We start from the raw sequence: 23,537 nt of genomic DNA on the forward strand, positions 1-23,537 counted from the left end.
GCTGCAAACCTCGGAGAGAAAGCTGCCTTCGAGTTCCGACCGAAGCCAGACAGTCCCGCTTCTCCCGTTTGAGTCTGGGTCCCTAGAGACTCGCCCGGATCTGGAGCTCAGAGTCTGAGACTCCCTCCCGATTGAAAACAACAACCGTGCCCTCCGCCACCAGCCCGCTCCACATGCACTCCGCACCTTAGTATTTCACTTCAGCACTGCACCTCCTCTGAGTCTCGATATGCTATTCTCTTTCCTCCTAGTTGTAGAACTTCCACTCAGCCAGCCTTCCTGTGGTTCTGGATGCTGTCCGTTCCATCTTTTAGTTGTGTTTTTGAAGTGGTTGTTCGAGGCAGCAAACTCCGTCGTTAACCTATGCCGCCATCTTGGTTCCTCCCAGAACTATCTCTTAAAGCTGATTACTAAAAAGGCAAATGTATTTTCCCTTTACATTTTTAAAATTTATTACATTATATCAAAGTTCTTATGATACATAAGGGGGTTCTTTAACATTAAAAAGTTCACGTAAATATGCATAATGCTAAACTGGCCAGTGCTTTCATTAACATTGGTATTTCTACTCAGTGGTGTGTGGTAAATATTGAACAACTGGCTCTGAAAAAAGGAAGGGAGGGAGGGAAGGAGGAAGGAAAGAAAGAATGAAAGACAAGGAAAGGGAAAGGCAAAGACAAAAAAAAGAAAAGTAGATGGTAGCATTTGCAGATTTCTGTGGTGTAAATACTTTCACCTTGGCTAATTCAAGCTACCAACATGAATGTCACTGAACATGGAGTTGAGAAGAGATGTGACAATTAGCCGCAACTGGCTGTTTTTTGTTTGTTTTTATTTTGTTTTGTTTTTTGGCTGTTGTTTAATAGGCAATTGGGCTATCTCTATAGGTCTGTATTTTGGTTATTTTTGTGGAAAAATTATTCAGAATATAGAAGTTATTTTTAAATTGCATTATATTTTCTGGCACAGTTATGAAAATGCTTATTTTTCTTTAGATAAATTTGTTGTGCACAAAAATATGTGACCCCCTGTAGCATATTACCAGCTGTATGTTTTAAAGGAAAGTCTGACATTGGTGATGGTGATTGGAAATTTCTATGTGGCTCTATAGTAATCTGAACTTGTATAGCGTTAAGGGAAGTTTTCTCTTTTCATTTCAGGCATTTTTGTTGCCTTCCTGTGACATAGCTGTAACAAGAAAAGTAGTCCAAGTGTACAGAAAGTGGATCCTCCAGGACAAACCTCTGTTCATGGAGGAACCAGATCAAAAGGAAGTTACCCAAGAAGATGCTGAAAAATTAGGATTTTCTGAGACTGACAGCAAGGAGGTAATATTTTATCACTTGTTTCATTTGGGAGTATATATAGTTTAGTAAAGTACACCTGGCTCAGTCAGAGATCCCAGGCAGGCGGGTCTCTTTTTTTTATCATTTCTGATACTCTCAAGTTGCTGAGTTCTCTGAGGACCTGCTTCAGTGAGGCTGCCTTAATCAGCTATCTCCTAACCCTCACACTAGGTCCACTTGTGCATTGCAGCTTCATTATCCAACATTGCACAAGAGTTGTTTAATCAGCTATCATATTTTACACATCTCTGTATGAGCCTAAAAATGTCACTGCCTTATCATTGACATGTTTAAATAAATAGCATTCTCAGAAAGTGGGTGCTCTCAGCATGGACTTCTTAGTCTGTGTTTGATAAAGCTACAGGCTGGATTAATGTAAAACCACAGAGTGGGACCTCTTCCTGAACCACAAAAGAAACTTAAGTCGTATTTATATTTCTGGCATGCTAATTTGAAACCTAGTCTGAGAAATTATTTCTAAAAGTAGATGTTTGTCATAGCAATTGACAGCAAATATTTAAAAATATTTGTAACCAAAGGCATATCACTTTTAAATATCTGTATTAATTACACTAGAGGCCCGGTGCAAGAAATGCGTGCATTGGGAGGGTTCCTAGGCCTGGCTGGCGATCAGGGTTGATTGGGGCCTTCCTTACCCCAGCTGCCAGCTGCAGGCCAGGGCCTTCCTTCGTTCTGAGCCGCCCCCTGGTGGTCAGTGCACGTCATAGTGAGCAATCGAACTCCCTGTTGGTCGAACTCCCAAGGGGACAATTTGCATATTAGCCTTTTATTATATAGGATTATATAGGATAATTTTGATTTTTCAAATATTCAGGTCAGAATTAATAGATGAGCAAATGGAATTAATCACATATTTTAAATTTAAAGGATAAGTGCTCATCTAGTCATTGGATGTTTGTTTTCTTTTTCAACACATAATAACTGACAGGCACTATTTTAGGTGCTGGAGACAGAGTGGTGAACAAAATGGCAACACACATACACACACACACACACACACACACACACACACACACACAAACCTTGCCTCCCAGAATCTATTTCCCGTGAATTCTGCTTAATGTAAGAATTAAATATTCAAACATGTACTTCTTCCCCCTCTGTTAACTAATTATTTTTTAAAGACTGCACCTGAAAGTTCCGGTCATAAGCGGTCTTCCAGTTGGGGACGAACATATTCCTTCACGAGTGCGGTGAGCAGAGGGTGTGTGGCAGAAGAGGAGAACAAGAGCGTGAAAGCCGGGGCCCAGGCTGTGCTGCAGGTACGCTGCCGGCTGGCCAGAGGCAGAAAGGCCCCCAACTGGAGTCAATGTGAACAGTTGTGTATTGAGACAGCATCCTATAAAGTTTGGTATTTTTAGCCTCTGTCAGTAAACAGCTCTTAAATTTTCATTCTAAGTTTTCTTCCTGATCTCTCACTTTCAATTTGTAAATAATTTTTTCTATTCAAAGGAAACATATGAACAAGTTTCACATTTTAAAGAGGGATTACTATACAGTAAATGTGAAATGACTGAGATTTATATCTTAAAAGTATCTTTGGGACACATATGGGTAATTAGTTACCTGGACTCTAGTTTGCAAGATAAGTGTGGTTGATTATATAATCATCAGTAATACTCCTCTTCTTAAAAATTGTCTGTGTTTATGAAGAATGATGAATTATGCAATAATTTTAATAGTTATCTGAATGGATTTATGAAATAGAACTGATACCATTTAGAACATTGGAAAGAACAACTTTGGCTCATTACTTAATTTCCCCAGACCTCAAGATTTTATCTCAGAAATAGGGATTGAGAAATTACCTCTTGATCCCATCCAGCTTGAGTGTTGTTAGGAGTATAAGTGAAAACACAGACTGCCACCCCTTCCTCTGCCCCCTGGCACTTCACCCTCCATCCCCTACGCACGTTTATAGCTGCATCCAGTTAGGCCTCCCACACCGAGCACAGGCGTGGCGTTTGGGAATGCCATGGGCAGGGCCTTCGTGTTAACCAGTTTTCAATGACACTTATTGTTGTCCTCTGTCTCTTGATAGGATTTCTTATCATGGAATCCTTTTTGTTTTCAAGCTAATTAGCAGTTTAATACCTTATCACTAATGAATTTTCTCATTTTTCATTGAAAATCAGCAAATTATTTGAAATTAAATTTTAAAAAATCAAGATGATTTCACTTTAGTAGCTTCAAAGAACTTTGGTACAGCTCATAAATATAACCCGTGTCCTCACCGAAGAAATGGGTGCGGGAGTCCCTGCTCTGAGTCCCTTGGTGGCCCCTTCCTCCTGGTGGGTACCAGATTGCCATCGTCAGCCATCCGAGTGTCGGCCGGGTTGCAGGTGCCAGTTACCTTCTTGGGTTCAGAAGAGTCTTACTTGTTTTCTGAAAGGCTAAGTTACATCTACTTGGCTGAACCAAGAAAATAATTTTCTACTGGCTTATAGCACTATAGATTTCTTAAAAAGTTTAGTTTGGATTTAAATGGCTGTTTTTATTCTCATTGTATCCAGTACTCTGGCCCTCTGCTTGGTTCATTGGGGAAAAAAAGTGGCCAAATGGAGGTTTGATAAGATAGTACTCCTCTGTAGTTGCTTTTGGTAGTTACAATATGGGCATAATTTTTATTTTTACCTTACCAGAAACTAACATGGTCATAAAGAAATATTCTTGTAGTTGGCATTTTGATATTTTTTTTTAAAGTAAAATGAAACAAGTATAATACTGGGTGGGGCAAGGGTAGATTTGCAGTTGCTTGTATGGAAAATAGTAACAATAATTAATAAATAATGCAAGAATAAACTTTGCATTTCATGTACTCACAACTGTAAACCTGCTTTTGCCCCATATATGAAGACCTTTGCATTTTTACTTGGGAATATGCAAAAGTTTCAAATTCAAATCAAGAAGCCAATACATTGAATGAAAAGGATCTGGATTAAAACATATTACCTAGGGTATACTTCTTTTCAAAACAGTCACTAAAACTTCTTTAGTTTGTGAGTCAAAAAGTTCTTTGGTTTCTTTTTTCTTACTTGAAGGCTAGTAAATTCTTTCTCGTTACTGTTACCTATTATCAACTATTATAGTGCTCATTTAATAATTCTTCCTAGAAAATGGTGTCATCACACCTTTTAAATATTGCAAAAGATAATTTTTGAGACTGTCAACATTTTAGTTCATACACTTGAACTAAAGTATGTTTGAAGTATGTTCATTTCTCAGATCAGTTTTTGCATCTGTTTTAAGATGTTGTGTTAATGGATTTCATCCATGGGTGAGCCAGAGAAGTTCCATTTATTCCCAGATCCTTTGAATTTGTACTGTTGAACACAGAAGAAACCTAGTATGGAATATAGCTCTAGATATATGGAGCAGATCCATCCTCATTACTGGATTGACAACTCAGAATTTCCTAAATTGAGGTTTTGCTAGTGTCATCTGTCTAAATAGTAGCTCATTGTTATTTTATTGTAGTGCCCCTAAGCATAAACTTACTGCATGATAACCTTGGTTAGTGCTTCTCCTAATTTCTGCTGAAATACCCCTAATGGTAGAGGACAGTAAACTTGTATCCTAAAGTTCTGAGGTAGAGCATAGAATGGTTGGATGAGTATTTTCAAAATTTGCTTTTATCTTAAGAACTAGAGGCCTAGTGCACGAATTTGTGCACCAGCTGAGTATCTAAATTTTTTTCAAAAATTTCTTTTATCTTAAGAACTAGAGGCACAGTGCACGAATTTGTGCACCAGTGGTGTCCCTTGGCCTGGCCTGCGGGATCGGGCCGAAACCGGCTGCGGGATCAGGCCAAAACCGACTTTCTGACATCCCCCGAAGGGTCCCGGATTATGAGAGGGTGCAGGCCAGGCCAAGGGACTCCACTGGTGCACAATCAGGGCTGGGGAGGGACGTGGGAGGGACCGAGAGAGGGCTCCAGGGCATGTCTGGCTCATCTCGATCAGCCGGACCCCAGCAGCAAGCTAACCTACCAGTCGGAGCATCTGCTCCCCGGTGGTCAGTGCACGTGTTAGCGGCCTTAGCATATCATTAGCATATTATGCTTTGATTGGTTGAACGGACAACTGGACACTTAGCATATTAGGCTTTTATTATATAGGATTCACTTAGGTTTTATATTTTACTGCACAGTATAGTTCTTACCTTAAAAATATATGCTCCTGAAATATGTGCAATGTCGATCATGTGGCCTTGGCTGTGTCCTGGCATGCCACAGCTCCTAGAGGCCCACCCTTGTGTGGTGCTGGCTGTGCTTTCTGTCAGCAAGTTGTTCATTTCTGGGAGATTCAACAATAACCAGATAGTTTTTTCCAGCCACTTTCTGACCACAGTGTCTCTTCCTCTCCCCAACATTTCTTGCCCAGAGGCAGTGATATTATCCTATCTTATCTTTTTTTGGGGGGAGGGGATATAAAAAAAAGTTTTAAAAAGTTTTTCTGATTCATAAAATTTCTAAAGTCACAACAGTAATATGTAATAGTAATTTTTTTCTAGGAATGGTCTTTCAGGTTTCTCAGTATTTGAGTGATTCTAGGAGAGGAATGAAAAAAAGGCCTGAGTATATGTTGGCACTGTATTTTTGCCTTAATTGAAATAACTCAAAAGTGATTCATTGGTAAAGTAAAATTGGTAATATTATCTTTAGGCAAAATTTGTTCATATTTATATGTTTAATATTTTCTAAAGTAAAATTTGTCTATTTTTTAAGGTGTTTTTGACAAATGCTGCAAATGTCTTTTTGCTGGAACCATGTGCTGAAGTCCCCATACTCTTGAAAGAACAAGTTGATGCTTGTAAAGCTGTTTTGATTATTTTTAGGCGTATGATAATGGAGCTTTCAATGAATAAAAAGACATGGTAAGTTTATTTCAAATTAATTAGTATTATAAAACAGATGATTCCATTTTACAACATAATAAATAAAATGTTACAGCCTTCATTTATTATTGGCTTTACAAAGTTAACAATAAGATGATAATCAGTCTTTTGTAACAGTTTCTGTGAATTTTGAAGAAGGTAAATATTCAGTACTTTGATAATTCATTTATTGTAATTATTGGTTTTAAAAATGTTCTTGAATTAAGAGTAAGTGGTCAAATTGCTTTAATGAGAACAGTTTTGTGAAAAAGCAGTATAACTGGAGTGTTATAGTATCATTCCTCATAAGCCCAGGACAGTTTGTTAATTGCTCCAAAATGCTGTTAACTCACTTTTATTGCTTCAAACTTGAAGTTTTAAATTCATTTGGAAAAACAATTATTTTAAACTAGAGGCCCAGTGCACGAAATAGATAGGGTCCCTAGGCCTGGCTGGGGATCAGGGCTGATCAGGGCCTTCCTTCCTTCCTGGGGAGAGGAAGAGACACTGTGGTTAGAAAGTGGCTTCCTTCCTCCCAGCTGCTGGCTATCTGCCAGGGCCTTCCTTCATTTCGTGCTTACCCCTGGTGGTCAGTACACATCATAGCGAGCGGTCAAACTCCCTGTTGGTCGAACTTCCGAGGGGACAATTTGCATATTAGCTTTTTATTATATAGGATTGTTATATAGGATGATAAATTGTCAGAGTGACTGAAAAAATAGTGCAGCCAATATGCTTATGCGAAGTGTTTTCATTTTCACCCTTGGTTTTTGTTTGGTGTTTTTTTTGTTTATGCTATCCCTAAAGGTTAACAGTGCATTAGGTCTTTTCCTGTGCTCTTCTCCCACAATGGACATCTTCATAGCACTTCAGCTTCTGAGGTGTTCTTACAGGTTCTTGGCCACAGACCAGAGCACCTCAGTGCCACTTCCTAATCCTTCTCTTCCTTAATGCATCGGAAAGACAGTCTCTCAGTTCAGTCCATCCTTTCCATGTTCCTCTCCCCCAGCCCTGAAGCAGACAGCCTGCCCTTACTGCTCACCTGGCTGTGGTCTCAGTCCACCGAGGCCACTGCAGACCCCACTAGTGGCACACTTCCTTCCTGGAAATCCTGGGGGTCTGTGTTACCAGGCCTGTGTGCTGGATGCCTTTTCCGGACATCCTCAAGTCAGCACAAAGGGTCCTTTGGAAGGATCTGTCTGCAGGTTGTGAAGCCATAGAAATGAGGCAGGACTGAGCTGGCAGGGGCCCTATGGCCATTGAGTCCAGCTCTTTTCTTTCTCAGAGGAGGAAAGGGTGGGCCTGGAGGAATTCTGTTCCGCAGAAAGTTCACTAATACAGAAACTGCAAGTATCAAAATGATTATCTTAAGATGTAAATTACACTGTCATTTTCCCAGACTTTTAAACTTAACACTGTTTGCCAAGAAGCAGTTGTTAAAACTGTAAATTTTAGAGTGATGAATAATATGATTTAAAAAAGTTACTGTGTCAGCCATATTGAAAGTTATGAGAAATACTGGTATGCTTTTAACTCCAATATCCACTCCTTGATACCACAGTTATAGCAATTGTATTTTTATGTATTTTTCTTTGAAAATTCTGTGAATTCAGTACATTACTGTACAGTAGTATTTTTTAATTTTTGATAATTTTTTAAATGAAAATTTTAGGAAATCAAATTAAGCAATTATAATAATTCAGAAAAACCCAGATAAAAGTATAAAAAAAAAAAACTATAGAAATAGATAAAAATACCAAAAAATAGTAGAGTATAGAAAGGGATGTGCCCTTTTTCTTAGCAGATTTCTTACGTATTTTAGAACCAGACAATTCCTAAATTCCTTTCCTTCTCTTCCTCTCCCCGCTCCCATCTCTTCCTCTATCCAATAAGGAACAGCTAGCTTCTGCTTGAGGGTATTAGGTAAACTAGACAGATAATTACCTGCCCTTGGGAGTTTTCCACCCTCACAGACTGAGAGATATGAACACAGAAGCCATTTCAGTGGTAAAAAGCGCTAAAAAGAACAAGGAAGCTGTGCAGGGCAGGGGAGGTTTGTCATCAGATGTCAGGGAGGGCCTTCCCGAGCAGAGCCCTGAAGATGGAGAGGAGCCTGGGGGACGTCCGAGGGAAGAGCATTGCTGGTCGAAGGAACCACAAGTGCCAAGCACAGTCTGTTCCAGGCAGGAGGAGATGACAGCCAATGTGGTGGAGTGGACAGAGGGGAAGGGAGTGTGGGAGGGGGCGAGGCAGGGGCCAGCCACAGCCAGGCTGCTCGGGGCCTTGCAGACCACAGGAAGGCCACTGGCTTCCTCTCTGTGTGTGAGCAGCAGTGTGACACAAGTCTGATTTATGCTTCCAAAAGATCCCTCTGACCTCCATGTGAGAAGAGGCAGTTGCAATGGATGCGACACAAAGACTGTGGCCATAGATGATGGCGGCTGTTTATGCTGGGGCTGTAGCCTGAGAAGTTTAATGAGATTCAGTGTCATGTTAAAAGAATATACTATCCCAATATGCAGAAATATGAGAACAGTATAAAGGCACTATGGTTTAGAGATTGCATTGTCTGACCTATACTACATGGCGTTGTTCAGCTCTTGATTTTATCCCTAAAGAGCAAGATAAACAAATGGGTAGTGTGTAGGATCTCAAAGGAGAAGTTAAAAGGAACTGAGGTGGTTTCCCTCAGAGAACAAAAATAGACAGCCCTTACACACAGAAGGTAATGTGTTCTCAGATTCCAGGGAATTCGGGATAAAAGGTGAGCAGGCACTCTGATGGGAAGAATGTTAACAGCTGTAACAGTAAGAAGGAAATATGCCCTTTGGCCTTATCACGGTTATAATTAGCAGTGTTAGTCTGTCTCTCTATTGCTTCATACTCTTCAAAGACCTTTTACATAGAAACCCCTTTCTGCAAGGTACACTGTGATGAGTTGTGACGATTGCCACTGCCTCAGTTGTGCGCTGGGCTACAGACAGGATCTTCCAGGCACAAAGCTCCTCAAAGTGGCCATCGGTGACCTTTCCAAACTTTCCTACCTTAAGAGTAGTGTGGAGTTCAGTTACACGATGCAGCTGATTGCTTATCCCTCAAGAATGAAGACCAGAAAGTCAGGTTTATTTCCTATCACAATGAGAGATAGGAAGACCTTACTGGTTAAATAAAATAATGGATGTGAAAATTAAAGGGTGCTGCATAAGTTCCAATAGGCACAGATACTCACTGAGCGCCCGCCTCAGTCGGAGAAACAATCTTGTCTCCCTTCTTGTAAGGGGAGAAAATCAGGCCAGGATGATACCTGTTTTATCCTGCCTATTAGTGTGGGCAAAGGAGGCATATCGTTAGAACTGCTGAAACATAAGGTAGCTTATTTGTACAGAAAATGGTATTCATTCCAATTTTTAATACTTTTGAGTAATACATATTTATCACTATTGCTAAATTCTTGAGAGAATTTCTCGTACCTATAAATTAAAATGCTTTGGAGATGTGATTAACACGAACTTTTATTTTGGGTGGCCCAGGGAACAGATGTTGCAAATACTGCTCAGGATAACAGAAGCTGTCATGCAGAAGCCAAAGGAAAAGCAAATAAAAGACTTGTTTGCCCAGAGCTTGGCAGGGTTACTGTTTAGGGTAAGTCTTTTTTATTAAAACACTTCAAATGCACGAATTGAATCAGATTTTAGAGCAAAGTAGTTTTAATCACTGAGAATTTTAAGAGTAAAATTAAACTAACTTTAAATTTCCAGAAATTTAATTAGAAATTTTCCTTAGTTTTATCATGAAGGTTGTAATCTATTCTTTACAATTAAGTTTAGACCTTCCTACCTCTTCACTATTTACGTTCTTTTTTTTATTTGCTTGAGTTTGGTAGAAATTAGGAAAATACCAAGAGCTGTTGGCTCTGGTGTAGGGCTGGGTAGATTTGAAGAGTTAAAGGATGAACAGAAGCATGGGAATGGGAATAAGGTCAGGGAGCAGTTCAGGCTAGAAATAAAAATGTGAGAGCCATTGGTGTGTTGGACCATGTGTTTGGAGCCACAGGACCGGATGGGATCAACTAGGGAGAAAATTTATATCATAGAAGGAAGAGGGCCAGCTCCATGATTGGTGATGGAGAGCAGCCAGCCAAAGCTGCTGAGAGAGAGTGGTTAGGGAGCTAGGAGAAACACTAGAGGAGCCCAGGTCTGGATGCCTGGAGGAAGAGTATTGGGTAAGAGGAGAATGGACAACTGACCATTGATTTTGATGATGTGTAGGTGGTTGAGAATGCTCCAGGAGAATGAGGCCCTCTTGGTGTGGGTGGAGGAGAAATTGAGAACTGGGCAGTGGAGCAGCAAGTATAGTCAAGGCTTTGCAGAAGTGCTTATGTGGAAGGGAGGAGGAAACGAGAGCTAGCTGGAAGGGGCAGCATGATTAGAAGGCAGGGTTTAAGGTCATTGGTAAAGTATGTTTGCTTGCCAGTGGGGATGGTCCAGTGAGAACAAGATAGTCTGGGGAAGAGGGTGGGGCACTGTAGAAGTGAAGTCCTGGATAAGGTGAGGACGGCTGGTTTGGCCTTAGGTGGGAGCAGAGAGCCAAGGAGATGTCTGTTTTTTGCATCTCACATGCTAAGAAGAGTCAAGAACATTTAATATCACCCCAAGGGAGAAAGATGAGAAGGCAGATGATAAACAACTGCCTGGAAAATGGAAGTTTTAAAGGTCCTGAGGGCGCTAGCCTATTGTAGCCTACTAGGAAGCACTAATATTTATGGGATGCATAGAATTTATGAAGCATTTCTGAAAGAAACAGTGTGACGGGAATAATGTGACATTCTACACAAAGGCATTAGTACAGTGGATGGGCCTGACTGAGTACTTTAATATGGGAAAGCATGTGGATTATCAGCTGGAAGGGGCAGTTACAGGGGAAGTTAACTTCTCTCCTCAGTTGATGTGAAGGTGATTTTGGAGGATATATATTAAGAGCATATCTAGAATACAGGTAAGGTATATAAGTGAAGATGATAAAAAGAGAAATTAGTCCTTCATACAAAACAAATTATTCCCATTGTAACATAAGAAAACCCAACTGTTCATATTAATTTTTAATAATTTAACATGATTGAATGACCTTGACTTGATGAAAAATGTATGAGGGGGCTACAGAAATAATTGGCATGTTCTAGTCACTTGCCTCCTGAGTAGTATAATCACTTGTACTCTGATTGCCTTGCCTAGTTATTGGATACATGAAGTGGTCTACATATCCTGCTGTGAGTGTTAGACTTTACTGTGCCCTTGCCTCAAGGGTGTACTAGACACTTGCTTTGACGCCCTCCTGGAAATACAGACACTCTGTTCACTTTGCTCTGACTTTCCTGGAGCGCCTGCCTGTCTGTCAGCACCTTCTTGATCTCTCAGTCCTGATGGGACTGGGGCTGCCAAGTGGCATGGACGGAAGCCAAGCGCAGGCTGGCGGGTGCTCAGACTCATTCATCACCAGTTGCCTGTCTGTGCGTGTGTGCATTGGAACTGAGTGTGAACTTGTCACTGAATTAAGCAAGACTATTGTGTTTTTTTATTTGGTTGGTTGGTTTTGGCTTGGGGGGAGAAAATCCCCCTCATTAATGGAGAAATCTTGTCAGGTCTTACTTGAGGATTAGTTTTGAGTCCACGATTATTAATGATTTTGTTGTTGTTATTATTGTTATTATTTTGGCAACAGTTAGGTGGATCAAGAAGAATTCTTAAATTATGAACTAAACATAAAATAGTAGTGAGAAGATGGGCTTTGGGGAGTTATATTCTGGGTTCTCATCCCAGCTCTGGCATTTCTGGCTGTGTGGCCTTGAGCAAATCACTTCACCTTTCTGAGTTCTCTTCCCTAATCTGTCACAATCAGAAAAGGATTCCTTCCTATCTTGCCAGGTTATCATAAGAATGAGAGCGAATTTATTTCGGATGTATGATTATTTACTGATTTCCCAAGTGCTTTTGTGAGATCCAAGGTGGGAGAAAATGTGAAAAGTCTGGACAGAGCTGCCAGGCAATCAAGTGGGCATCATCTTAGACCCATAGTAAAATTAAAATATGCCATCAAATTATTATTCACTTGGCCATGTAGTCTGTCTACAGTTGCCAGATACTTAATTTTTTAAAAATTTGAATAAGATTATTAAAAGGAACAGGAAATTTTAAGTTGCCATTTTCTAATTTTCTTTTAGTGTTTCTTACCCCCGCCCCCCCCATCCAGAGATAATTGCATTGGTCAATTTTCTTCAAATGATAGTTGAGTTTTACTTAGTTTTAAATATTTTCTAAATAATGGTGATTGTCATAAATGATGTTTTAACCTGTTGTCAGTGCTAACTCTGACCTTGTGCTTGAAGCTCTTAAAATATATCAGGAAATTTGGACTATGGTTCTTCTATTTATAGTGTGAGCCATTACTTTACAATTGTGTCGTCTAAGTGTGGGAGAAACGTGGAAAGTGGTTGGTTAGGAAATGTGTGTAAGAAAAAGAGTGATTTACGAGAGAAGGTGTTTTTTATACAGTTTATATGCCAAGGTATATTTGATGAAACATGAATTTCAGTGCTAAAGGAATCTTGCAAATGCTTTTTATTTTTAACAAGAAATATGACTCTAGAAAAACCAAATAAATTGCCCAGGTCACAAACCAAGATAGGGACAGAACCTAGAGACTGGGGCTCTCTTTCCCTTTTCCTGTTAGAAAAGGGTAACTTATTCCAAGGGTACCCTGCCTTCATGTCCAAAGGTGCTACTCAACACCCACTGACTATATTTTATGATTTTGCTCTGTGTGGCAGTGTTGTTAGTTGTGAATTATGATAATGATTCAACAGGTCTGTGTACACATTTGCAAGATTTGCTGAGATGAATTTTATAAGTTACTAGAGGACTGGTGCATAAATTCATGCATGGGTGGGGTCCCTCGGCCTGGTCAGCGATCAGGGCTGATTGGGGCTGTCTTGCCTAGTCCCCTTCAGGGCCGGTGGGCCAAGGGGAGGGACCGTGGGAGGTTGGCTGTGGGAGCACACTGACCACCAGGGGGCAGCTCCTGCATTGAGTGTCTTCCCCCTGGTGGTCAGTGCGTGTCATAGCGACTGGTCGACTGGTCATTTGGTCGACTGGTCATAATAGTTGCTTAGGTTTTTATCGATATAGATAGGAAGTCATTGTTCTGTTTTTTTTTTTTTATAATTAGTCAATTAAGTGAAGCCAATGCTAGATTCTTGATACAGGGCATCTTACCACTAAAACACTACAACATCTGCTTTTAAATCTGCAGCTAGTGCTGTAATCCAATGAGAGGCTGAGTCCTGGTAACATTGCCAGTCTACTTTCTCCTCTTACTCTACTTAACATTATATTTTGGATTTACTTTTTGTAATGTCCTCAAACTTCTTTTGAAAATAGAAATGTAAAAATGAATAAACAGAAGCTAACATTTTAGTCATAATAAAAATATATAATAAAATTATTTTAATTTTTTATTTTGCATTGTTCTTTTTTTTATTCTTACCCAAGGATGTGTTTTTTTTTAAATTGATTTTAGAGAGAGAGTGAAAGAGAGAGAGAGAGAGAAAACATTGATGTTAGAAACATCGATTGGTTGCCTCCCATAACTGCCATCACTGGGGATCGAACCTGCAACCCTTTTTGGTGTATGGGACAATGCTGCAACTAACTGAGCCACCCGGCCAGGGCTTTTGTATTGTTCTTAACTTAAAAAAAATTATTCATCTTAAAATCAGATTTTAAGTGAGTTTAAAACCTTGTTTTCAATATACTTAATTTAGTTCAACTTTAACACTTTTACCCCTTTAAAAAGTGTAGTAAACATGAACTGAAACATGAGAAATAGGTACATTGCATAAGGGTCACTTTAAATATGATTTTCAAGTGGTCAGGTCAGTCCTGTCTGATTATAGACAGTTTTCTGTTTCTCAAAATTTCCTATGTGCATGTTAAAGAAGAATTTCTCCTTTAATTAAAAAAGCAAATTTACCCCTATTCCATGCACAGCATAACTCCAGGTGACAGTGGGAGCCTATTTGTGTCTGGATTGGGCATAAATATTTTCAGGTTGGCACCTTAACAAGTACATTTAGTACATTTAACAGGTCAGGAAAGTTACACAGACTAGGCATAAGGTTTCCTCTACTAAAATTAGGAAAGCATCTGGGGCTTATCTGAGATGAATGTGGCACTTTCAAAAGAAATACATTTTGCTTTGAATTTTAAAGGATGTGGAATATTTTGGCAGAGGTTAGGAACTGGGTGATTTCAAGGAAATATCCAGAATATTATATAATAAAGAGGTAATATGCAAATTGACTGTCACACTCTCGCACAAGATGGCCACCCCCATGTGGGCCTGCAGGGGAGGGCAGTTGGGAGTGACCAGGCCTGCAGGGGAGGGCAGTTGGGAGTGACCAGGCCTGCAGGGGAGGGCAGTTGGGAGTGACCAGGCCTGCAGGGGAGGGCAGTTGGGAGTGACCAGGCCTGCAGGGGAGGGCAGTTGGGAGTGACCAGGCCTGCAGGGGAGGGCAGTTGGGAGCAACCAGGCCTGCAGGGGAGGGCAGTTTGGGGCAATTGGGCCGGCAGGGGAACAGTTAGGCATTGATCAGGCTGGCAGGGGAGTAGTTAGGGGGCGGTCAGGCTGGTAGGCAGAAGCGGTTGGGGGCAATCAGGCTTGCAGGCAGGCAAGCGGTTAGGAGCCAGCGGTCCCAGATTCTTAGAGGGATGTCTGATGGCTGGCAGTCAGACATCCCCTGAGGGGTCCCAGATTGGAGAGGGTGCAGGCTGGGATGAGGGACACCCCCCCCCAACCCCACCCCATGCATGAATTTCGTGCTCCGGGCCTCTAATATATGCATAATATCTTGTAGGGCTGCATATGTGACTAGTTGTAATGCTGTGTCAGACTAGAGGAGGGATTCCTAAGGGAAAGGGCAACAAGCTGATGGGGGAAATGCAGAGAACTCTGGGAACTGAAGTCCGTTGGCGGCCAGAGGTGGGACACTTTGGAGGAAGTGATGTCCAAGCTGTGACCTGAAGAATGAATGGGAGTTAAAGAGGCAAACAGGAGGAAGAGAGGGAAGGGAAAGTATGTGCAAAGGCTAGGAGCAGGAGATACCAGGTTGAGGAATTGGGATAATCTCAGTGGAAGAAATTGAATTCTTTTTATTCTTATGCTGTATTACAGGTGCCTGCTGAACATGCAGGTAGAACTATCCAGTAAGCAGATAGGTAGGTCAGGAAACTAGCAAAGAGGTCTGGGCCGAACATGGAGATTCAGAAGTCAACAGTACACAGATGATAACTAGAGCCATGAGAATGGAGACCAAAACCCAGGCAAAGGTGGAGTGGCATAGGAAGCGTAGGAGGGAGAAAGCCAGAGCAGTCAGGTGACTGGGAGATGAGCATGTGCAGATGGAGGGAGTGTGGCACATTCTTTCAAGAAATTTGTTTTTGAAAGGGCGACAAATGGGGCTGTAGCTAGAGAGGAAATCTTTGTTCAAGGGAACTTTTTTTCTTCTTCAATGAAGAGTTGGAGTATTTTATGCTGATGGAAGAACTGGGGAAGTAGGGTGGATTGGAGATAAAGGAGAGACAGGGTTAATACAAGCACAAAGACTCTGAGGAAGAGGTGCAGAGCAAAGGTGGAGACAAGTACAGAAGAGCAGGAGCTCCTCTTCGCTTAGAGCCGGCAGGTGAAGGAGAGGCATGGGTCGTGTGGGCACAGGTTTAGGGCATCTTGTTTAATGGGTTCTGTCTTCTCTGAAGTTCACCGTGAGTTCATCTGCTAAAAATCAGGAAAGAGTTGGTGAGCTTGGAGGTTTACATGTGGAAGAGTAGATTTGAAGTGGCCACTGCAGAGAATGATGGAAAGAGCTGACTCAGGAAATAGATTAGCTGTTGTACAGAGAACTTTGTTTTCTCCCCAGTGACGCAGGACCAGCCACTGTCCTGCATCACTGGAATGATTTTGAATCAGTAGGTTTGTTCATAATGGTAACTAACTTCCCAGTAGCTCAAATCCTGATTACAGTTGGTCAAATGAATTTTGAGAAATTAAAAGAAAAGCAAAATCCAAAAGCCATTTTTATTTTAAAATTCATTTTGTTAATAGTTATTTAAGATATTTTGTTAAAAATTGTACCTTTTCCAAATGAAGATAATAAATTCTCTCATTGGTTGGTTGGTTTTAGACACTCATTGTGGCCTGGATCCGAGCAAACCTCTGTGTGTACATTTCTCGAGAGCTCTGGGACGAATTTCTTGGTGTGCTGTCCTCCCTCACACAGTGGGAGGAGCTCATAAACGAGTGGGCCAACATCATGGACTCCTTGACAGCAGTGCTTGCAAGAACTGTTTATGGAGTGGAGATGACAAACCTACCTCTGGACAAATTAAGTGAACAAAAGGAAAAGAAACAACGAGGCAAAGGTATTTCCAGTCTTACAGGGTAACACCGTATGTCTGAGACATCAGGGAAGGAGTGTGTCTTTATACATCTAGGCAATTAATGCATGAAATTTCATGATAAACTGAACCAGCCACATAGACATTATCTTTAATGGTGGCAGTAGATTGTGTCTCATAGCATTTTGTCCCTTAATGAGGATGGTGCATTTATGAAGAGGCTGTGGAAAGAAGAAGGAAGACAAAGGGGAGTAGTAGTAAACACAGTAATGATGGCTAGTGCTTTGTGCATATTCCCTCTCTTCACTCTCATAATCCCCTATGAAGTAGATACTACTATCCCCACATCATGGACAAAGAAACTGAAGACCAGAGTCCAGTGATTGACTCATTCAAGTCACATAGCTAAGAAGTGGTAAAGCCAGAAATCAAAGCCAAGCCAGTCCAACTCAAAATGCCACACCAGATGGGAGTCATTTTGGCTTTGATGTGTTTTGGAGTAAAAACTGGCTTGATAACCTAGAGTCAGATCAAGGTGAAAAACATCAGTGGTGGTTTCTTTAAGCATGACAGTTTGGCAGTCCCTGTCTTTAGTCCCTCGATTAATTCACTTGCACTCCAACTTATTATGTAAAGATTTTGAGGCATCTCTTAGAAATACATGCAATGTAAAAGATAAAATATGTAAGGGCATTGGGGCAAAATGAATGGGTATGAAACTACAGGCATGGTTCACATACCAAAATGCATGCCAGAGAGCCTTATATGCTTGCTAGTGAGGTGGGAAGAGGGCAACCTCAGATTTGACTCTGATCTTCACAGGGTTACACCAGAGAATCACAGAGTGCAAAAGGTGAAACAATCCACTTGCTTAGGTGATATGTAGCTTTTCCTGATCCTAAGACCTAGGAGGACTTTCTCCTGCAAAGACTCATAAATGGGACATTGCTTTTCATGGTACACTGCAATGTCAACAATAGCTTTAATATGGACTGTGTTAGTTAGCTTTTGCTGTGTGACAAAACACCCTGAAACATAGTGCCTTACAATAAGAGCTGTTTATTTAGATGATGATTTTATATGTTGGCAGTTTTAGACTTAGTTGGACAGTTCTTCTGTTGGAGTCACTCCTGTTTTTGCAGTCAGCTAGACCAGCAATTTTCAACCCTTTTCATCTCTGGTACACACATAAGCTAATTACTAAAATACTGTGGCACACCAATCTGACAAAAAGTAGGTATAATTTTGATTGCTTTACAAAATAATAATAATAGTTATTAACTACCCTTTTGCTCCAAAGTGACTTCTTAAAAAATCAGGTGCTTATACTTGTGTATAAAGGTTTCTAGTACCAAGAATTAACCAGTCAGATGCAACCTTATTATGCAACGTGACCAATACTAGTAAGGTGCAACTCTACTATATGACCTGTATATTTATGGTTCAAGACATGGCATTCACACCTGACAGCTATTGTTATGTTGGCTGTTGTCATTTTTTTATTTGACAATCTAAGAGAAAAGAGGTAAGTCCCCTGACTAAATAGTCAGGTATTGCATGTTTTAAAAATTCTTGCAGCACACTGTTTGAAAATTGCTGAGCTAGACTGTGAAATCTTCAGCTAAGCAGCTCAGCTTCTAGGGGTTGGCTAGCTGTCAGCTGGGGCAAGAAGGATGCCTGAGCAATAGGTGCATTTAAAATACCTGCTTGCTCAGTTTTGCTACCAAAGTCAATCACATGATGAACCCCATAGTCAATGTGGGAGAGGACAAAAGAGAATGTGCATACTGGAGGTGTGAATGAATTACAATGATTGATTAACCATAGGGAGTAATTAACATGGCTGATTCTTACAATGTCTTCATTGCAGTCTGTGAGTGGCTTGCCAAAGGATCAATTACTAAGAGCAAGTTAGAAACAAGCAAAAATAAAGTCGTTTAAGCATCTGGTATTCCAGTGGGACAGTTTTATTTTAGTTTAGATTTAGATTGTCTAATGATTTTGTAACATTTTAGCAGCAGATCCCTTTTTCTCCCCATTTGAAGCTATACCGAGCCCTTCCTAAAAAATACATTAAACTGGAGAATTGGGATTGAAGTGGGGTCAGGGGGCCAAGAAGTTGTGCCCTTGGCCTCTATCTTGTGCTCCGTGGCAGCTCTGAGGGCCTCTGCGTAAACCCAAGCCTGAGGACCAGGATGCTTCTAGCAGGAGCTTGGCCTCTAAAACTTTGGTTCTTAGCCCAGAAGAGAGTTTGCCTGACCAGAGGTGCCTTTCAGGATGGAGGGAGTTGCTGAAATAGGAGGTAAGGAATTTCTCAAACTAAGCACATTCCCTGCCTCCTGAGATGCTTGTCATCTACCCTCCCCCTCAGTACCCAAAATACTCTTTCCCCCCACTGTGTGAACAAAGAGAGTCATGAGAAAAGATGGGCTTGTCTTAGGAAGATAAACAACTTCAAAAACACTATTTTAGGGATGATACAGCAGAAATTTTATTTAATTAATGACCATGGAGCATTTTTCTGATTTATTTATTATATTGCTTTATTCTAAAAACAGATTTAAACATTCATTATAGAAATACCAGCCTTCGAAGCACTGGACTTGTGGAAATAAAATACACTCTCAGAGTAACCTGTGTGTGAAAACAAGCCACAGGTGGCAGCCACCAGCCACATTATACCTGTGCCAAAACCTCAGTGTCTCATTCTCTTTTCTCCTGTATTTCTTTTGGATTCTTGACCACACATTTGAAATAGTTGACCAGAGCAATATGAGAGGAAAGAGGAGAACTTGAATCACAGAGCTGTAATAGTTTATTGTTTTAGAGCTTCACTAAAATAAGATTTTGTATTTGTAGATTTTCATTTTCCTTCCTCATTTGGTTGTCTGTAATTAGAGAAGATAGGCATAACTTTCTCTTGGGGATGTGGAGAGTTTGGTGCCTACAGGATGGAGTATTCTAAAATTAGGATCTCTGATTTTCTGGTTTATGAAAATAGCTTTTGGACCAGTGATATAACCTCATTTAGCATTATTCTTATATTGAGAAAGGTTTATTAATATTTTTTGTATTTTGGAATGAGTACTATGAAGATATGTTAATTTTCATCAGACTGTTGGAGATTCTTGAAAAATACTTTGGCACTAGCAATATTTAGATTACTGATACCTGAATAACTTTCTAAATTATAGTAACAGGAAGTGGTACCTAATTTGCAACAAGAGAAACTGCTGATCTTCTATATATATAAAAGCCTAAGCCACCGGCCCACTGGCCCATAGCTATGACATGCACTAACCACCAGGGGGCAGACGCTCAATGCAGGAGCGGAAACAGGCATGGAAACATGGAACAGACTGATGAATCTCAGAGGGAAGGGGGAGAGGGGAGGGGGGAAGAGATTAATCAAAGATCTTATATGCATACTAGAGACCCAGTGCATGGATTCGTGCACCGGTGGGGTCCCTTGGCCTGGCCTGTGGGGATTGGGTTGAAACCAGCTCTCCATCATCCCCTGAGGGGTGCCGAATTGCGAGAGGGCGCAGGCAAGGCCGAGGAACCCCACCAGTGCATGAATCTTTGCACTGGGCCTCTAATTATATATAATTGTAGGTCTGAAATTTGCTGAGCAACGTAGGCTATGAAATGAATAATAATGAATTCAGCCTTTAGATTATTTTTCTTGTCTTATCCTTTATCAGGCTGCGTTCTAGATTCTCAGAAAGGAACCACTGTGGGGAGATCCTTTTCTCTCAGCTGGCGGAGCCACCCAGATGTGACCGAGCCAATGAGATTTAGGAGTGCCACCACATCTGGGGCACCAGGAGTTGAGAAAGCAAGAAATATCGTTCGCCAAAAAGCAACTGGTAAACATTTATTTAAGTATTTCCCAAATAGTTGCTATCTAAAATGGGTTTATAGGAATAAAATGTAAAAGTTGTAAAATTCTACTCAGAAGTTAAAAGCTAGACCTCTTGTTAAATGAGATTTCTCTACCTTTTTAACTTTTGGTTCTGGTTACTTTCAAAACACAATTTCTCATATTTATTTCAAAATCCTTCATTGTGAAAAGGATTTAATATTGAGTGAGATGTTAATTTTGAGTGAGATATTTGTGCAAAAGAAATAAAATAGATTTTTTTTGAACTTTGAGGAAATAGAGTCTTAGTAATCACACAACTAATTGCATTATTGTTGTTGAACATGTGACTCTTGAGAGAGTTTGGTAACTTGGTCCAGCAACAATAATAATGTACTTAGTTTTCAGGACTGGATGGAGACATTTAAAGTTCTTGTGTCTTTGGAAATTTCAGTTTTACATTTCTGTAGATGCTGCGCTTAACAGCCAGTTAGAATGAACAAAAACTTTACCAAGAACCCCAATTAATCAGGCTGCTTTGCTATACTTTACTCTTAAAACAAAAAGAGAAATCTTCAAAAGTAAGCTTATATCTAGTATTTAATGAGAACAAATAAAATCCCCATTCCCCTGTGACTTTGAGTTTGTAACTTAAGTTTAAAACAAATTTATCTGAGTTTCCTGTAGTTTTTCACATCCATACCCCATAATGCCATACAATTGTAATACATGTTGACTGCAGAAAGTTACAATATTCCCCAGTCATAAATCAAAGATTTATTTACACTCAACATAATTTTCAGTGCTTAATAAATAAAGGTTTAATACAGATGACTTATAAACCTGTTGGAGTTTTATGAAAATATACCTTAACTCTAACTGGCTCATACTTTTTTGCTGTAGCATTTGTTGGTAATTATCTCCTTCTTTATATTCACCTCTTATTCAACTCTTTTCTCTTTTCCTTTGTCCTCTCTTGTGTGGAGAGTTCCTTTTCCTGGTAATAGGCAACTTTTAGGGAGGCTTATTCACTGCTTTCTTTTCTCAGCTCACCTCCTTAAACTCTATCACTGGATCTTTAAAAGAAAGGGATAGGAGTAGAAGTTTATGACAAAGGTGGCATCATGCCTGCCTGAGCTGCCCAGAACTCCTGCTGTCCCTCACAACCCTTGAATTCTATGATAAAAATGATCATTCAAAACACTTTTTAAAACTTTAGTCTCACATTTTTATGAGCAGTAAATTATTGAACATTGCATGTTTCATACGTGACTACTTCATCAAAACATAGCCTTAGAAGAGATTGTATCATAGTTTTTTAATAGATATTTTACACCAACAATATGGTAGAGGCAATGGTACATTTTAGAAAATCCTCATCACATTTATGCCAGTGAGGATCTGTTTATTGGTGTGCTCAGGTGTCTGAAAAGCCATGGTATTGCAAAAATAAGAACTTTTACAAAAGCATATAAAGGTATTTGCAGAGTATGTCACTTAAAAACCATAAACCTGGCCCTAACCGGTTTGGCTCAGTGAATAGAGCGTCAGCCTGTGGACTGAGGGGTCCCAGGTTCGATTCTGGTCAAGGGCATGTACCTTGGTTGTGGGCACATCCCCAGTGGGGAGTGTGCAGGAGGCAGCTGATCGATGTTTCTCTCTCATCGATGTTTCTAACTCTCTATCCCTCTCCCTTCCTCTCTGTAAAAAATCAATAAAATATATTAAAAAACAAGACAAAAACAACCATAAACCTGGCCTCTGTGGGGTTAATTAAATTAAAAACACTCAAAACCATAACCTGTAAAAGATAGTGAAGATGAGAACTGTTGAGTTGGATATAGCTATAATCTTTATGTATTTTACACATGAATTTCCTATTTTATGTTACATTTTTTAAAATGAAAAATGAAAAATTATAAAATTGTAAATCTTTTTGTTGCCTCTGAAAGCAGTGGTCTTTGAAGATTTTATTATATCATGCTACTTTATAAAATTAATCTATATTGTCTAAGTATTAGTGGTTTTACGCATTTCTATTATTTTTACATTGTGTAATAATTCATCTTTTTGTGTTTTAAAAAGGCCCAGAATATTTTTAGGGTAGATTTTGACTTGCGTAGAGTCCACCTTTTAATGAGAGAATAGTAAGCAGCTCTTGAGGTTAGTTTTTGCTGCTTTAAGCATTGAGATATTTATGTGGCAGACACACTTGACAGTGATTTTTTCCCAGTCTCAGTAAGAGATTAATTGAAGGTTATTATATTATGATTTTCCCCACAGACTACTATAAGTTTGAGAAAATGTCAGTGACAGTGGCAAGAAAGAACTACAAAATGAGGAATTGCAGAGTAGGGAAGTGGCAGTTTAACAGACATTGCACTAGTTTGCAAGGTAAAAGGACAAAAGACTAGGAGGGAGAACCTTAAAGAATTATACAGTAAAAAAAAAAGAATTCTGAAGTAAAACTTTGTTATTGAGTGTGAATAATGCTAAAATTTTAGATGTTTAAAATGACTGATTAAAGCAAGTCAATTTTCACACAAAATAATTTTTCTATATTTTATTATTTCTGAGATATTTAAGTGATCAGTTTTGGGAAAATGCCAATCATTTGATTTATAAGAGGAAAACGTTTTAAAACAACACTCAAATTTGTGTCTGACATTGAGAGATGAACAGATCTTTTAGGAAATTTCTTATCACTCAATTTGATGTTTACACGGAAGTTGTTTTTACTTAAGTATTATTTTACACATTTGTGAATTAAACTTTAATTGCATTGCAGACAATCCTTTAGAACTGAGAATTCTGATAGCCACGGGATAGGGGGAAAGACAGCAAAGTATAAAGTTTGTCTCACTTTTTGCAAATGTGTCACTATCGTTTGTAGTTCTGTTTCATTAATGTTAAAATCATGTAAAGATAGCAAAACAGCAGGTAAGTCTTTATATTTTGTTTTAGAATAAGCTGATTTTACTGATGGTG

At 39.7% G+C, this 23,537-nt stretch overlaps 1 protein-coding gene across 4 annotated transcripts in view; it reads left to right on the forward strand.

Annotated features, from left to right (window-relative positions):
• The window catches only part of RALGAPA2 (Ral GTPase activating protein, alpha subunit 2 (catalytic)), a 274,630-nt gene that overhangs the window by 52,335 nt on the left and 198,758 nt on the right, over positions 1 to 23,537 (forward strand). For 3 of the 4 annotated variants that reach the window (XM_005865977.2, XM_014539482.1, XM_014539484.1), the window contains 6 exons: positions 1,161 to 1,328; positions 2,492 to 2,629; positions 6,094 to 6,242; positions 9,773 to 9,884; positions 16,474 to 16,711; positions 20,392 to 20,556. In XM_005865977.2, coding sequence (XP_005866039.1) covers positions 1,161 to 1,328; positions 2,492 to 2,629; positions 6,094 to 6,242; positions 9,773 to 9,884; positions 16,474 to 16,711; positions 20,392 to 20,556 — 970 coding nt within the window. The remainder of the gene's footprint in view (positions 1 to 1,160; positions 1,329 to 2,491; positions 2,630 to 6,093; positions 6,243 to 9,772; positions 9,885 to 16,473; positions 16,712 to 20,391; positions 20,557 to 23,537) is intronic. The other variant, XM_014539483.1, reaches the window with a different exon arrangement.

The sequence above is a fragment of the Myotis brandtii genome, unplaced genomic scaffold, assembly GCF_000412655.1.
Source record: "Myotis brandtii unplaced genomic scaffold, ASM41265v1 scaffold217, whole genome shotgun sequence".
NCBI classification, from domain to species: domain Eukaryota; kingdom Metazoa; phylum Chordata; class Mammalia; order Chiroptera; family Vespertilionidae; genus Myotis; species Myotis brandtii.